This window comes from Homalodisca vitripennis, chromosome 5 (assembly GCF_021130785.1).
Source record: "Homalodisca vitripennis isolate AUS2020 chromosome 5, UT_GWSS_2.1, whole genome shotgun sequence".
Lineage (NCBI taxonomy): Eukaryota > Metazoa > Arthropoda > Insecta > Hemiptera > Cicadellidae > Homalodisca > Homalodisca vitripennis.
In genome coordinates this window covers 53,092,604-53,111,209 of record NC_060211.1, presented here as the reverse complement: position 1 = coordinate 53,111,209, position 18,606 = coordinate 53,092,604, and the positions used below count along the sequence as shown (strand labels likewise).

At 34.7% G+C, this 18,606-nt stretch overlaps 1 protein-coding gene across 1 annotated transcript in view; it reads left to right on the top strand.

The window, feature by feature from the left end:
* The first annotated feature begins 2,318 nt into the window (after positions 1–2,318).
* Positions 2,319–18,606, top strand: part of LOC124363471 (prolyl 4-hydroxylase subunit alpha-1-like) — a 36,087-nt gene continuing 19,799 nt past the window's right edge. Inside the window, exons 1-11 of the mRNA XM_046818719.1 lie at positions 2,319–2,451; positions 3,817–3,981; positions 4,240–4,385; positions 5,379–5,528; positions 5,861–6,013; positions 6,433–6,581; positions 6,822–7,067; positions 9,083–9,307; positions 9,975–10,019; positions 11,032–11,197; positions 11,298–11,367. Of these exons, the coding sequence (XP_046674675.1) occupies positions 2,438–2,451; positions 3,817–3,981; positions 4,240–4,385; positions 5,379–5,528; positions 5,861–6,013; positions 6,433–6,581; positions 6,822–7,067; positions 9,083–9,307; positions 9,975–10,019; positions 11,032–11,197; positions 11,298–11,367 (1,529 nt within the window). The 5' untranslated portion in view covers positions 2,319–2,437. The remainder of the gene's footprint in view (positions 2,452–3,816; positions 3,982–4,239; positions 4,386–5,378; positions 5,529–5,860; positions 6,014–6,432; positions 6,582–6,821; positions 7,068–9,082; positions 9,308–9,974; positions 10,020–11,031; positions 11,198–11,297; positions 11,368–18,606) is intronic.

Below are 18,606 nucleotides of genomic sequence, written 5' to 3'. Positions count from 1 at the left end.
TATCCTGTAAAATTTGGTTCCTACATGTTTAGAAAAGAATTTTCTAATAATAAAAACAAAAACATAAAAAATTCCATAACTGTCTGCTGTATTACCTATGGACACTAACAGTATGTGCACAATTTCTCAAATTCTCAAAGAGCTATTAAAATAAAAAAATGACATTATAAAACACATACAGACAAATAGATGAAAAACAAAGCGTTTTCAGACATATATGTTCCAATTCAACTTTCCTATTTTTATGTTTTGAAAAAATCTATAAATTATTAGCCACCTGTTTTTGGACACTTTAAAGATAATATTTTATAGTGCCTAGACATTGTTGTTCTTTAGGATTTGTCATAATATGGATAAAAAGAGATTATAAGAGAAATAATAATTATCAATAAATTGTACTACATTAGGATTGTATATTTTATTCGTTCAGTTCGTTAGTGTTTTATATATAGACAGTTTTAATTTAAGATAAATCGAATTTTTAGGACCTTACACATTCTCGTAATTCTGTTAATGTCTTATCCTTACCTTATTTTACGTTCTCGCCAACTACAGACACACACGCTATCGTATTTTTATTCCTCTTAGAATTCCCTGAAAAACGTATTCTTGTGACCATAAACTTGCTATAGTCATTAAATATTGTCGACCATGAACGATTACGTTTTCATTTCTTTCTTCTTACTTAAAATAATGACCACGTGCACGATTCTTATTAAGCATTATACAATTATTGGAGTTCCCCACCTACTGTAACTACTTCCAGGCATATCTTGTAATCCACTATGAATTATATTACCGTAATGGATTGTATTGCGTCTACCACCCAATTAGAGTACTTTGTTTCTGGTAGAGCAGGCATGGTCAAGAAGTCTATCAAGATGCTGGATGATGGAAAATAATCGATTTATGAGAATTTATCTAAGCGTGTGTGTCACTTACGAAGGGGCTCTGCCGTATCGGCCCGTGTGGAAAAGTGCAATGTGGCTGAGAAGAGTAAGATTAGATATAAATTAACATTAAAAATTAGAAATGTGTAGTGTATTGACGAACATAGCCCTAGAATTGTTGTAAAATCTTGTTAGAAATGGAAAACGTCAAATTATGTGAAAATGGGTAATCAATGAAAGCTGTATGTAAACACTAACAATGAATTTTACACTGACATATACGTATTTTATGTAGCTAACCACAAGAAAACGTGTATTGTGACAATAATTCTATGAATTAAACACCTAAGTTTCAATAAACAGTTCAATTGAGTTAATCTATGGATGGAGTCCAAAGCCGGATTTTGTAAAGCCCTAAAAGGCTTTATGGTTATTACAAAAGTTATTTTAGCATCTTTCATTTAAATTACATGATTGGAATTCACTTCTTACATTTGATTTATCAATGGAAGTTTAGTTGAAACCTATAGAATTTAATCTGTCAACTATCGACTAGTTGATAGTTTGAATTTGCTTGATGTAATATAGTATAATTTTGTTAATTTATATATTTTACGTGTACATATTGTATCTTAATGGTTTTTAATGTCTTTGTTTCATATAATTAAACTATTTAATTTTAGTAGAAACTTAGGACTGATTATTACAAAACGGAATGATTTAGGTAGCTTGGACCTAAATTAAAATATAGGCTAGGTTAATTAACTTTTTCTGTTATTGTTTTTGTTAGAAAATCTGTGACTTGATCTTGATTACTAAGGATAGTAATTTCAGTAATAAATTGTGATAATTTTACTAAAGTGAAATTATTAGCGGATAGTATTAAAATAAATTTCGTCAGATTATATTTTCATTAAAATTTAAATACTTTTATGCAATTTTATCAAAGCCACATAACTTTTCAATTGTCTTTTAGCCAACCAATTAAATGACTTATTTAAACTCACTCAGTTCTTTTCATTTCACTTTCCAGGTTTTCCATAGTTTTCAAAAGAGTACTTCATCTAGCTTATAACGAGCAGCTGATATTAGTTCTAAAAAAATATTACTCTCCAAATGTAGTAATAACAAATATTTCTAATCAATTGCTTACAGAGCACAATAATTTCAGTCTTTGAACGTATTGTTTTACAAATGATTAACACTGATAAGAGCCATTGTGTACAAAAGTAAGTTGTTTTTGTGATTGTCATGATTTAGCGGCCATAGTTAAATATAAAATTTAAACGACGTATACTTATTGGATGTACAGACATACAATCGACACTTGTATAGTTGAAAAGCTGATCAAACAAAGCATTTTGTACTTTTTATAAGGCCTATTGTATGAGTACAGTCTGTCATACGCATGTGGTGGGACAATTGATCATTTTACGTGGCTTTACCAGGAAAATGTCAACATCACCTCTCTGTCTCATCACTGCCGTTCATAACCACGTTTAAAATCTTGAAAACTTACCAGTGTTTATGATTAAGTCTTAATTACAATGAAGAAATTCATGTAAGTAGATCAGGTTATTCTTTGTGACCAACTATTTTTGCATAGTTATCGAAACTAACTAAACTAAATAGTCAAATTTATTAAAAAAACCGATGGTTGAAAATATCGTTTGATCGATAAAACGTGTAAGAAAATGCCATAATAGGGACAATTTCTCTATGGGATCAGGTTGGTTTAAATAAGAAATAGACAAAAATGTTAGCTAACACTGACAATTGAGTATGAGTAACTTAATTGATACGCAGGATAAACTGATAAGGAAACGGGGGGGGGGAGGGGTCAAGATTATTCGTCAATGACCCTTAATTTTGTCCCCGGCACATTATTTATGATATTTGGAGTTAGTTACTTTGTCAGAGGTGTTTTGTAAAACTACAAGCTGTACAATATGTCATCAACACCTGGATTCCGTGCTAAAATCAATCCATTCTATGAAATAAGTTTTCATTTAAGAATTGAAATCTACAGTGTCTTTTTAGCTATTTAATTTGTTTAATGGGCAATTAAGAAAGTTATTTTTTGTCAGATGTAAAAGGTGTGTTGTGCTGTTATGAATGAAAATTCATTTAGGCCTAATCAAAAATTTATCCATTTTCTGTGGACTTTTTTAAACCGCTTTGTTCTGAATAAAAATGTCTACAAGTTTTACTAAAAGTTTTGATCTCTTTCTTGGTGAAATAACAAAGTTATTGCTGCCCAAAGACAAAAAAATGTGTTTTTCAATCTATTTTTGGCATTTGACACTGGTTTTCTAAATATCTACTTAACTTACAGCTGAGTGGTAGTAATGGTGGAAATTAAATTCTATTTCAAACGCTTTTACTCATTTACTAAGCCCTCACTTTTAACTTTAAATTATTCAACATTTTTAATTGCAAAGATATGATTTATTCAGCCATAAGCTTTTCAATATTTCTAGTAAACCGTTCGTATAATTTTCGAGTGTTTAAACAATGTAGTAGAGAGAATATAAAAAAGCTAAATGGCGTATGGATGCTTATTAAATACCTATCTAAAACGAATTATATTCCATAATGTTATAAGGGCGTTTTTTAACGTGTATAGTTTTACAGAAAAAAATTCAGCGTTTGAGGTTTAACATTGCTTTTTTGGGGCTAAAATCAAGATGATCAACAATAAGGCTTAAATAAAGTCAAACAGTCTTATCTACATAATATTCTACGTATAATCAATCAAGAAAAGACATGCAGACTCTATCACTAGCACAATACATGCCTCTCTGGTAAGTGCAGAAGAGATAAAACGCGTAAAAGGGTTTCGATTATACCAACATCACATTTCAATGGAATTTAAACTGTAAGAATTATATTTTCCAAAAAAGTAGTGCATCATTCTTTATTTCAGGCCTGTTGGAATAACGAGTTTGATGTTGTCACAACTACTTGTGACAGTAACCATGGGTTCATCACATAAAAGGCTGGGCGAATTGGTTAATAGTGAGAGAAATCTGCTGGATTCTTTGGAAGCGGAAATAAAACAGCAGGAATCTCACGTTCTATTTTTGGAAAGGTTTGGTAACTTTTTTCAGTTTATAATTTTATCTTAGAACCTGTGCTGTTCATGGTTAGCAATTAACTGAAGTGTAACTACGATTAATGCACGATTTTTGAAATAAATTGTGATACTTAGCAATACTAATACATATTACTATAGTTATAGCGATAATGCCATTACTTCAGTCTTTGAATTTATGAATGTCAAATGCTCTTTGTAATTAAATTGTTCTTAATAGACATATTGTACATGACCATTTTTTTACATGGGCAGAAGGTTGGAAGAGTTGTCAGCTTCGGCACCACCACGTCAAATCGACAAAGAACAGTACTTGAGCAATGCTCTCAACAATCTTGTCCTTATCAGACGATTGATTATTGACTGGTCTACCATCGCCAGGATTGTGCCTGACCTTCTGAGTAAGTGAAATGATTCAGTTGGCAGGGTTACAGTCTATTCATCGAGAGTTGAGAGTGAGGCCCTGCCCACCACTGTCGTGACGTGGTTAAAGGCCGGTTCAAATGCGGTCTACAACAGCGCCAACTGGAGACAACGGACAAACAGCATGGTGCTATTAATAACCCCTTGTGATATTTTAGGACGTCACACTGTCATTGGATTTTCTCTTTCCGATTCGGGAAGGCTCGTTGCACTGTGGGCGGGACATCACTCTCAACACTTGATGAATAAACTAGACAGGCCCGATTAAAATTGTGCCTAGATGTTGTATTTTACTTAGCTATGGCCTCTGGTTGGGTACAACTCCACAAGGAGGTCTATAAAGATCCCTATTTTTATTGTCTGAGTGTATGTATTGTTTTATTTAAAGTATCTGATTTTGTAAATAAATTAACATTATTATTAATTGTTACTGGTAATAAACTATTTCTAGTACGTTTTTCCAAAATTAATGGGAAAATAAATATATCTGTACTACAGAAATAGTTTACCTCAATCCTATGTTTTGTAAATAACACTACATATTCTAAGTCATTTAAAGAAATCGCAGTCAAATACAATTGAAAAATTTGAGTGAAATGTTCAAGCTCAAAGTCAGAAAGGTTCTTATCTGTTTTTGTTAGATTTAGTACAGTGTTGATGAATTTTAAAATTGGCACCATCAAAGTAATAGGCTCCTTCCATTTTTGGTGATATAATCATGATATCACTCGGTGATATCATGATTATTATGATCATGATGATCTAGGTGATATCATGATAATGTACGTGATAGTTAAAACACTTTAATCATGGAATTCCACTTTAATTTTTTTAATCTACTCCGTGAAGATTATATTCTCTATATTATCTGGTTTCTGTAGTAAACATTTATTAACTGTTTACTACGAAGACAATTATTTCAACATTATTGTGATATCCGTTAAATCTTTTATATAATGTTGTCTTCTCAGCTATTCCGTCGGAGGTACCGTGGCCAAAAGAAGAGGACATGAGAGATATTGCCAGACCCCTTGCTCGTCTGCAGCGCACGTATGGACTGAGTACTGAAGACTTGGCTCGAGGCTGGGTACAGGGCAGTCCAGCGGACGTTAATATCACAGGTTACTAACAGCAGCTGTTACTTATTATCAAATTTAACTATTATATACTTGGTAAAATAAGTCAAGACCATTCTAGATTTTTAAGCATACAATGTAGGTACAATGCCACTCTTTGTTATTTTGGAATGCTTTTTAGGCAACTAACACCATAAATCTTCAAGTCGTTAGACTTCCTTAAAGTGGCTCTGCGTTATCGTCAATAGTCAGAACTTGTTGGCAATTTAGAGTTTAACTAAGGTGTATTCAAAAATTTGACCCTGTAACAAACCTCTGCACTCCTTTCCGATATACTCTTAGCTGCTATTTCGCCAAATAATCGTTTTACTTCCTAGGAGTGGATTGTCTTAACGTGGCCCTTTACTACCACCAAGAATACCATCATCTGTTGGCCAGTCAGTGGTTGGACCACGCTCTTGCTAAACTTGACAACAGTGTGACTTCTACCGCGGTCCTCGACCTTGCAGTGCTTTCAAGGTGCTACTTAGGTAATGATAGCTAATTGTAATAATAACACTATAAAGAGGGTTTTATGTTTAATGTGCATAAAAAGGGTATTTGATCAAACATGTTGGACAATACTGCATTATCATCTGTTTAGAGCTAACTACATTTGTGTAATGTATTTTGTATCGTCATAGAATTTATAAATGGAAAATACAAACTTTATAAAAAAGACATGTCTTGAATTTTGAAGTTTTATTCACAATATATGGTATATAATATATTGCAATCTGATATGAAATTCTTGCAACACACTATTTAAACTTTAAACCTCACCTCATTTTATATATTTTTGTTCAAATGGGGTTTCAAAAACCTCAAAGAGTCACAAGTAGAAAGAAATCTATATGTAATATTATTGTTTACAAAAAGCGACTTATTTTATGAGTTTTATTGACTTCAGGTGACACTGCAGGCTCTGTGTCAGCTCTGACTGAACTCTTAACCAATTTTCCGGATCATACTCCCGCTACTCACTTGGATAAGTGGCAAAAGATAACTTCCTCGGACTGTCCACAGCAGAAAGTTACCAGAGAGAAATGGCGGAAACAGGTAACGGGGTGATGTTGTAGTGGTATAGGACTTGTATTAATAAGACAATTCCCCAGAAAAAAGACAAAATCTGATCTCTTGGATCGCTATTAATATTGTGTCGTGCTAGACACGATTGCTACTAATTGTGTATTCTAGATTTAGACTTCTAATATTTCTATATCAATCTATAAACCATAATAGTTGTATAATAATTTTAATAATCTAAGATCTATTGGGGACTCTTTTAATATATTGCAGATAGAGTTTTCTGATGTGTCTGAAGAGGGTATGGACACATTTCACTCATTGTGTCGTGCCGTCACCGGCAGCAGTCTGCAGGCCCAACATGTTCTGTCCTGTCGCTACGTGCACTACAACAAGACGACTCTGAGGCTGAGACCCTTCCGTGCAGAGGAGTTACAGCTGGATCCTCCCGTGCTCTTGTTCCATGACTTGATCAGTGATGCTGAGATTGAGGAGATCTACAGGCTTTCCATCCCGGAGGTAACCTTTACGAGATTAAGCCTTAAATGGACCTGCAAAACAATCTAAACATTCGAACCTACCTTGCACAGTGTTTTATCTAACGATACGAGTTTCTTGTAATTCCCAAACTCGGAGGAACCTTAAAATATATCCAATAGTAGAGAATGAAAAGCTCAAGAAAGAAGTAAAAGAATCGAATAGTTGCACTATCCAATGTATATTTGATTTAATCCTGTTTTAAGCTATGGAGAATTCTCTCCCAATATTCTCTATAAGGAGAGTCTGGCAGTGTTTGTAATTTTGGGCAAGGTTATGGGCTTATAAAGAAATTAGGACCATGCTTTGCCTAAGAATTAATTTTTATTCTCATTAATATTATTTTTAAGGTATCCTCAAGATATAGGAATGGGAGAAATGAGGTAAAATTTTGTTTCGCTGACGACCTTCTCAAAAAACCTCCCTCACGACCTTATTCTTTTGTTTCGGCCTTTCTCTTTTTTCCCTTTTTTTTGAAGTGTAGGTGTTTTTTTTACCAGACGATTGCTATTGTTTAGAACTACAAAACATTAGTAGCTACGTTAATAATTTGATAACTTCTTCACGTGGATAACCAACCTAACAAACAATTAGAACATAGGTTACCACAAACAAATCATACCATATCGTTGTTACCAGTATAAATCAGGAATCACAACAAAATTGTTCAAATCAACTATTTAATGAATCACACAAACTGTTAATTATAAAAGGAACTAAATAATACAGTTCAAAAACGTATCTTCGCAACAACTAACCACTGAGTCATATTTGGGTATATATCAGAAATATAAACTTGAGCCAGTAACGTGATGGTGTTCATGGTATTCTTATGGAGAGCTATATGAACTACACATAACGTAGCTATAGTGGGTAGGGTTGATTCCACGTGAATATGAAGTTAAGATCCAATTCACCTTCCTCTTAGGGCAGCGTCTGGTATTAGACTATGTTACAGATTTGACTCCTGGAATCTGGAGTCAGGTTCGTCTGAAGAGATAAAGAAGGTCGGCGACATAGAAGCCCAAAATGAACTAGCTACATCGTTTCGATATCGGAGACACCTAGACCAAAAGATATAGTGTAATATTGGTGAATATGTATTCTCAATGTCTCACTAGGTGCACAATCTGTAACAGTGTCAGATCCCAAACGAAGCACTAAGAGGAAATTCAATTAGAGCTTTACTCAACGTTCACATATAACTAACTGTTCGGAGTCGTCCACCTCTCCACGAGGATTGTGGGGATTTGTGGGGATTGTGTGGGACAAAAGGTTCATTATTGTGGGTACCAGCATTGTTCTCATAACTGTTCTCATCATATTTTCCTATTCCCATTGCTTTCCTCGTTTGTTTCTCTTTGTATTGCTGGTTTAAAAAAGGAAAAAAATACCAGTTGTACCAATTGTAAGGTCATATAAGGCACTGACAAGCATCCACAATAACGTTTTGAAAAACTACCGATAGACATCTGTTTATAAACGTTCGATCGATCTGATGACGTTATTATATTGACAACAACATTGATTACTCACCAAAAATAAGGGCCACTAGTACAGTACGTAAACAATTTATTAACGCTAAAAGTGAGCTTAAAATTAATATAAACTAACAATCGACTGGTAATGTTACATTAAACTATGAAACATCTCTAGTTACCGAATACGTTGTTAATCATTATACTGTGGCACGAGTAATGTACCGACTAGTAGTAATGAGCGTTCGCCGCAGTCAATCTTAATATGATTTCGGCAATAGAAGAATCAAACTTAGTAAGGCAAATAAAACAACAAAATATCTATGACTCTTTTAGGAACAATTGGGATTTAATTACTGATCCTTATTGACAATTTCTTTTAACATATTGCTATAAAACATTGATCTTACCGTAATATTCTAGTATAATCCATTATATTGTAAGGTTTTTGCAAACTCCTGAAGTAGTTGAATTAGGTTCCGATATTAATGCATTAAAGCGGTGAATCTTGTTTTTCAGCTGCATAAAAGTGAGGTCCTGACAGAAGATGGCTTCTCGTACCCGTCAAAGCGGCGAACGAGTGAGACAACAGTGATAGAGTCTGGAGAATCCATCGTGATGGACAGGGTTACTCGTAGGATGGCCGAAGTAACGAACCTGGATATTTCTACTGCTGAGGAATCTCATATAACCCGTTACGGCCTTGGTGGAGAAAACTTGCCCCATGTCGACTTCTTTGATAATGTAAGAAAAATGTTACTTTTTCAATTTAATCTTGTTTTTAAAACATCTTACTTGACAGGAACATTTGTCTATGGTGTTATTTACTTCCTATTGGGTTAATCACATTATTGAAATGAGTACGGTACTTAACTGAAAAGTTAATTTCACACAACCCTTCGTTGAATAAAGAACAATACGTGTATCTTACCCAGACAATTCAGTAATAAACATTGCATTGATAAACTGTGATTTTAGAATTTTACTAAATTCTAGCAGTTTTATAGAAGATATAAAGTAGATGTTTAGAATGGTCTTAAAAGTTAGTTATATTTTTTAATATGTTTGAGCCTCTTTGACGAATTTCAGCTGAATGTGTCAACAGCTGTTTAATCTAAGATAAATATTAATTATGAAATTGTTTATAAGAGTTCAAAAATATTCTGGGGATTTTTTTTACAAAATTTCTCATTATGAAAACCTTTCTCTTTTTAAAAATATATAAAAATGGAATTTGCCGTATTGGTCCAATCGTTCTTGAATGACCGATAGCAACGCAATTTACGATTCATTTTTATTTCTAAGATATCTTTAAGTGAACTTACACATTTTGTTAAAATTACATTGTAGTAAATTCTACATTATAAAGAACTATATGAACACAGTGAATGATTACTTTGATTTGTTTCAGCATACAGTACTCGCTGGAGACAGAATTGCAACACTAATGATTTACGTAAGTATTTTAGCTGCTATTAAATTGCTCAGTTCTCGTAATGAGTCAATCACTACGGCGCTATCAAAAAATGTATGTAGCTATGAGGAACTGCAATGGTTTACATAAAAATCAAACGTGCAGTTTTCATATCAAAAGGATTCTGTATTTTACTATGCAAACAATTTTTATCATTAAGACAATAGAGATAATACTGATTGTATTTACTCGTATATGCTTATCGACTGTGAAATACAGACTATACGGAAATATTCAACGTAACAGTATATACATGTACATAAATAACTTTACAATCACGCTTTATTTTACGTTTGAATTTTCTTCTACTTATAATAGGGAGCAAGTGGGACAACTAATCGGCAGAACCAAAGTAATCTGAAGTAAGGCTAGGAACTTAAATAGGGAGAGTTGGAGTTACATGGAACTGGGAAGAGTGGTAGGTTGGTTTTCTAAAACTCTTTAACAACCTTTTCAGGTACTATTTTGTGAACTAGAAACAAACCAAGATATCGTATTCCAACTTCCAAAAAATCAATAATTACCCGAACGGCACTTTTAAGAAGACGCCATACTACAAATAAACTTGTAAATATTATTATTTTTACTGTAATTAGGCCTTTAGGTTATAAAGCTATATAGGAAATATCAGGATTTAACAATATATATTTGAAAAAATACAAAATGGCGGATGGTAATTTGTGAGTTGTCAAAGGTGTGAGTATGATGATTTGGTTTGTCTTTGGTCCAGGAATAATAAATGGAAAGGTTGGTGGAGAGTTCTGGGACACCCTGTACACGCAAACGTTATTTTTCATTTGCCGATAGGTAGAGTGCGACTAAAACGTTTCAAATCGAAACAGATCTTTATCTTTGTACCCAATGACTTTTCATAGACTCTTACGTCATCAATGGTGATACATTATTTTTGGTAATAATTGTTTAGTGCAATATTGTTTTACTTTTATTTCTTATAGCACATATGATTTATTACGATGTGGTTTTTTCATTATAGTTGAGTGAGGTGCCGCTGGGAGGCCACACCGTATTTCAAAATTGGGGTTTGTCAGTTCCTCCACAGAAGGGAGCTGCCCTATTTTGGCCAAACCTACATCGTAATGGTTCCGGGGATTTCTCCACGGAGCACGCCGGCTGTCCTGTCATCCAAGGGACTAAGTGGGGTCAGTCCCTTTCTCTTGGGGATTTTACATCTCTATCTAGTTTTATTCACTTGTATTTAAACCCAAAATATTAATGTATTATTAATGTGTTTGTTTTCAGTTCTGAACAAGTGGTTCCACGAAGTGAACAACGATTTAACAACATACTGTGTCGAAGACAAACAAGCCTCGTATAAACACTTTTATATTTAGTACAAAATAATAACCATTAAAAAGTACAAAATTTGTTATATTTTCTAATATTTCAATCACTTCTGCCCTCACTTCGAACTGACTGCAACTTCTACCTACCTTCAAATACGGATATAATATAAAAATTTGTGACTAGAATGCAGTTAAAAACACAACATGGACTTCGCACTTCCCATGTTAAATCTATAAGGATTCAGTAAATTGTATATTTTTCTTTATATTTTAAATCACAAGTTAAAAAAAAATTAAACAGACGTACACATTTCTCTACATTTTAAAACACTATAACATTTTCTAATACTTAAAAGACAACGTATTTTATCAAACAAATATCTTCTATTGTAATAATGGTAATTTTATTCCTATGTTGGTAGTTACAAGCGATTTTATAGGTTTGACTTGGTTCACAGTATGGTTTGTTCTAAAAGGTTCAGATCATTTTCAAATTCATTCAAGTAAGAAGCAATGTTTTGGACATTTATACCACCTTATTAATAATGTAGTATATAACGTTTAGATATTTTTATAGTGCTATAAATGAAACAATTAGTGTCATATTGATGATCTTCCACTTGAAGTTCTCTTAGAGTTGGATGCTAAGATGTATTTTATAACGACTTGGATTATAGATATTAATATTCCAGAATATTATGAATAAAATTATCAATCAGACATCCAAGAAGATGTAAAGTATTTTTTGATTAGTAAGCTCCGAGTGAGTATTCAGTAAAAGTTATTACTAAATTTTTAACTATTAAATATTATCTGGTTTGTCTAAAATAAAAATTACAGTTCTAAATAAAAATAATGGATTTATTTAAAATGGCAGTTTTTATAGTTCCCCTTACACCCCCCTTCTGATGGACATCCGCGGCGTTCTCTCAATGGCCCAACCGTATGCAACTCGAGAAACAATAGCCCTCTCAGATCTGACGTAACTGCAGTACACAAGACACGTTTTGATCAATTCAAGGCAGTGAACCGCCTTCCTAATAATTTAAAGTTACCAGCACTAACTTGCCAAAGGATTACATATTCGTATTTATCCTAACTTTTCACAATCTAATTAAAATTAAAGCCCAATATTTCTTTCCCAAAAATTTAATTTCATTTAAGTTTCAATAAAAAACATCAACCAATGAAGCTTTAAAAACGCTACATAATTAAAATTTGATTTCTTCATGTTCATAGTACAATAAAATAATTTAGTTGCCCCACCTTCTATTTAAAACCTTTCTATGGGATCTCGTAACTAAGATTTAACATGGTCTACCACACATGGCCTCGTTAGATTATAAATAAGCAAAGGTATGCACAAGTTCAATATAGGGTAATTCACGAAGATATGAAGTAACTGTGGGAGCTCATTCTACATGTAAAAATAATTAAACATGTTTATACAAACATGGTTCCGGAAATGCTTCGTTAGCGAGTTACAGCTAGCGAAAGATATCGTCTGGATTTCAGGTCACCATGTACAACGAGGTCGTCCTGTATTTTTGGTAAGGTAGATTAAGTGACAAATTCTATAATTTCTAATGGGTTTTGACCTGATAAATTGAAAAAAAAAAAAAAAAAAAAAAAAAAAAAAAAACAGGTTGCAGAGCTTTATGTTAAGTAGTTTATAAGAAAAAAACAATGGAGTGAAAACCTCATTTTTCGTCTTCGTAAATGTTATTTACATAACTTTTAGTAACCTAAGAATATTCCATTAATAATTATGACTAATGACGATAATATTCTTATCACCACACTCACACATGGTTACATATAATCTTAGTCATTTTGTTAAGAAAATAGTATTTAAATTTGGACAACCCCGAGGATTTGGTGACGACTTTTCCTAGCGACACTCCGTGTAAATTTTGTGGTCAAAAACTTCGTGGCCGTACAGTTTTGTGGGCCAAGTTTTGTTACCATCCACTTATAAGAAAGTTCTTTATTCGGAATATTATGGGGGTAGTTTGCGATGACGGAAAGACCGTGTTCAGGATTAGGAATATGTTTTTCTTAAAAGTCAGTCAGCGATAATCGTCCCAGGCATAATATCAGTACTTAACATCAAAGTGTTATAATAAATTAATACTATCAGCTCTGAAGATTAAGTGTACGCGCCACCCTTCTTTACTTCGGTATAAACTCTTCCACCAACTCAATAAACCTCAACAATAACACCACGTTTCCATATTTTCATTCATTCAAAAAGATAAGCATAAGTGAGTTTGGTTTATGCATGACACATTTTCTCAGATGTTTGGCTTGTTTGAGACTCAGTAACTATGTAGTAATAGTCAGCACTTAAGTCTAGGGCAGGTTATTTTAAATCATATGTTAATTGCAACCGCCATTCCATTACGTAGCCAGTACAGATGATATTGAGCTGTCACATCGACTGGCCTAACAATATTACGAGCTCCTCACGTGTTAGATTTAATGGGGTGATCAACCGAGGCGGAGAGAAAGAGTGGGGGGGACAGAGCCGAGCAGTAGTACCGATAAATCCCGAAAATTCCTGACAAACTCTGTACATGCGGCTAATAGCGACCTCAGTTCGGAACGGTTCTGATTTCTATTATCTTACCAATTAATGAGTCGTTTTATATCCGAATTAATGAGTCGTTTTATATCCGAACATATCTGCAAAACATAGAAATTATATCGAATTAATTATATTAATATTGAACTTTCTTTATAACTCCAAAAAGTTACCCTTATTTATAAAGTCATGGTAAATCTTAACATATAACAACCAGTTTTTCAGCAGTAAAATGTTGGCAATACAAAACACATAAATAACAAGATTTACGACTATCAAACTAAAAACAATGGCCGACCATGGTCGTTTTGATGAGTTGACAGTAGTCACGTGACAAACAGGAAAGTTTCCGATTGGCCGAGAGGGTCACGTGACCTATAGGACGGCTTCGATTGACCGCCAGACGTAAACAAACAAACCCACATGGACAAGGAAAGGAATAATTAGTGAAGTTATTGAAATGGCGTGCGATGGTTTTTGTCACACGCTAAAAAGACCCTAGCTTGCGTATTCAAAACTCAGATCACGCGATGCTTGCCCGCTGCGCAGCGCTTTGCGCTGCTTGCTCTTTTAGAAAAAAAATTAACTCGAGCTTGCAAAGTCCAAGCCCAGATCACGCCATGACTGCTTACACACACAAAACTCAGACAGAACTAACGCAGGTTTCATTACAGGCAAAAGGTAACCGGCGCGCGTTTATGACTGATAAGATAAGACGAGTTTATACTAGAAGTAGTACCTGGACTACTGCCCTACGAAATAATAACACCAAAAAAACAAATAAATACATTGTCAGTCAGGTTTTTTCAAATTTTATTTTTTCAAAAATTTTTTTGGGGGGGGAGTAAACGGCTACGGCGATAATCGGGACTAGTTTTTTCGGTGAAATTACGTGCCGCTGGTCTTAAGATTTACCAAAGTCATTTAATAATGTAACTGAAATGATGCCTAACATCATGGAAACTGAAGGATTTAAAAATGACTGGGATTTTGAATTACCTTTATTTATGGAAGAAAATAGTATAAAAGGCGATACTAGATTAACAAATTTAGAAGTAAGTAAAAAGAATACGAGTAAAGAAACTCTAAAACAATTGTGGTTAGAAAAAATGTCACTATCACATTTAGGTTATGTTTATGTTTATACTGATGGATCCAAAACTGACACGAGCTCCTCACACGGGCTATCTGTAGTTGGCAGGAGGGGCCCCTCCATCCCCACTCTTTCTCTCCGCCTCGGTTGATCACCCCATTATATCTAACACGTGAGGAGCTCGTTAACAATATTGGCTGAAAAATATCAACATTGAGCAAACCTCAAACCTTTGTTCGGGAATTGTCGACAGTTTGTTTATATATTTCGAGATTATACTTGCAGCGTTTAAATGAAGACATTAATTACGTAAGTAGGCTACTTTAGAAAGTTTTCAAGATAATTTCCATATCTTAAAAAGTGAAGTAGTGTTTAGCTACTTCACTTTATATTATCCCACATTATCCTTATTGCACTTATAAATTACACCCCAGTATGTATTAACTGTCTTTTGTCACCGTGGTACCAATACCCTGCAGGCAGAGATGAGTTATAATAAAGTATTGTGACAGTTTCACCTGTCAAAGGATCCTACTGGTAGTTATGTAAGACACCCCGTAATGGTACTATTGTTGCCATGATGGTAGCAATACTCTACAGGCAGAGATGAGTTATAATAAAGTATTGTGACAGTTTCACCTGTCAAAGGATCCTACTGGTAGTTATGTAAGACACCCCGTAATGGTACTATTGTTGCCATGATGGTACCAATACTCTACAGGCAGAGATGAGTTATAATAAAGTATTGTGACAGTTTCACCTGTCAAAGGATCCTACTGGTAGTTATGTAAGACACCCCGTAATGGTACTATTGTTGCCATGATGGTACCAATACTCTGCAGGCAGAGATGAGTTATAATAAAGTATTGTGACAGTTTCACCTGTCAAAGGATCCTACTGGTACTTATGTAAGACACCCCGTAATGGTACTATTGTTGCCATGATGGTACCAATACTCTGCAGTGAGTTATAATAAAGTATTGTGACAGTTTAACCTGTCAAAGGATCCTACTGGTAGTTATGTAATGGTACTATTGTTGCCATGATGGTACCAATAACCTGCAGGCAAAGATGAGTTATAATAAAGTATTGTGACAGTTTCACCTGTCAAAGGATCCTACTGGTAGTTATGTAAGACACCCCGTAATGGTACTATTGTTGCCATGATGGTACCAATAACCTGCAGGCAAAGATGAGTTATAATAAAGTATTGTGACAGTTTCACCTGTCAAAGGATCCTACTGGTAGTTATGTAAGACACCCCGTAATGGTACTATTGTTGCCATGATGGTACCAATACTCTGCAGGCAAAGATGAGTTATAATAAAGTATTGTGACAGTTTCACCTGTCAAAGGATCCTACTGGTAGTTATGTAAGACACCCCGTAATGGTACTATTGTTGCCATGATGGTACCAATACTCTGCAGGCAGAGATGAGTTATAATAAAGTATTGTGACAGTTTCACCTGTCAAAGGATCCTACTGGTAGTTATGTAAGACACCCCGTAATGGTACTATTGTTGCCATGATGGTACCAATACTCTGCAGGCAGAGATGAGTTATAATAAAGTATTGTGACAGTTTCACCTGTCAAAGGATCCTACTGGTAGTTATGTAAGACACCCCGTAATGGTACTATTGTTGCCATGATGGTACCAATACTCTGCAGGCAGAGATGAGTTATAATAAAGTATTGTGACAGTTTCACCTGTCAAAGGATCCTACTGGTAGTTATGTAAGACACCCCGTAATGGTACTATTGTTGCCATGATGGTACCAATACTCTGCAGGCAGAGATGAGTTATAATAAAGTATTGTGACAGTTTCACCTGTCAAAGGATCCTACTGGTAGTTATGTAAGACACCCCGTAATGGTACTATTGTTGCCATGATGGTACCAATACTCTGCAGGCAGAGATGAGTTATAATAAAGTATTGTGACAGTTTCACCTGTCAAAGGATCCTACTGGTAGTTATGTAAGACACCCCGTAATGGTACTATTGTTGCCATGATGGTACCAATACTCTGCAGGCAGAGATGAGTTATAATAAAGTATTGTGACAGTTTCACCTGTCAAAGGATCCTACTGGTAGTTATGTAAGACACCCCGTAATGGTACTATTGTTGCCATGATGGTACCAATACTCTGCAGGCAGAGATGAGTTATAATAAAGTATTGTGACAGTTTCACCTGTCAAAGGATCCTACTGGTAGTTATGTAAGACACCCCGTAATGGTACTATTGTTGCCATGATGGTACCAATACTCTGCAGGCAGAGATGAGTTATAATAAAGTATTGTGACAGTTTAACCTGTCAAAGGATCCTACTGGTAGTTATGTAAGACACCCCGTAATGGTACTATTGTTGCCATGATGGTACCAATACTCTGCAGGCAGAGATGAGTTATAATAAAGTATTGTGACAGTTTCACCTGTCAAAGGATCCTACTGGTAGTTATGTAAGACACCCCGTAATGGTACTATTGTTGCCATGATGGTAGCAATACTCTGCAGGCAGAGATGAGTTATAATAAAGTATTGTGACAGTTTCACCTGTCAAAGGATCCTACTGGTAGTTATGTAAGACACCCCGTAATGGTACTATTGTTGCCATGATGGTACCAATACTCTACAGGCAGAGATGAGTTATAATAAAGTATTGTGACAGTTTCACCTGTCAAAGGATCCTACTGGTAGTTATGTAAGACACCCCGTAATGGTACTATTGTTGCCATGATGGTACCAATACTCTGCAGGCAGAGATGAGTTATAATAAAGTATTGTGACAGTTTAACCTGTCAAAGGATCCTACTGGTAGTTATGTAAGACACCCCGTAATGGTACTATTGTTGCCATGATGGTACCAATACTCTGCAGGCAGAGATGAGTTATAATAAAGTATTGTGACAGTTTCACCTGTCAAAGGATCCTACTGGTAGTTATGTAAGACACCCCGTAATGGTACTATTGTTGCCATGATGGTACCAATACTCTGCAGGCAGAGATGAGTTATAATAAAGTATTGTGACAGTTTCACCTGTCAAAGGATCCTACTGGTAGTTATGTAAGACACCCCGTAATGGTACTATTGTTGCCATGATGGTACCAATACTCTACAGGCAGAGATGAGTTATAATAAAGTATTGTGACAGTTTCACCTGTCAAAGGATCCTACTGGTAGTTATGTAAGACACCCCGTAATGGTACTATTGTTGCCATGATGGTACCAATACTCTACAGGCAGAGATGAGTTATAATAAAGTATTGTGACAGTTTCACCTGTCAAAGGATCCTACTGGTAGTTATGTAAGACACCCCGTAATGGTACTATTGTTGCCATGATGGTACCAATACTCTGCAGGCAGAGATGAGTTATAATAAAGTATTGTGACAGTTTCACCTGTCAAAGGATCCTACTGGTAGTTATGTAAGACACCCCGTAATGGTACTATTGTTGCCATGATGGTACCAATACTCTGCAGGCAGAGATGAGTTATAATAAAGTATTGTGACAGTTTCACCTGTCAAAGGATCCTACTGGTAGTTATGTAAGACACCCCGTAATGGTACTATTGTTGCCATGAT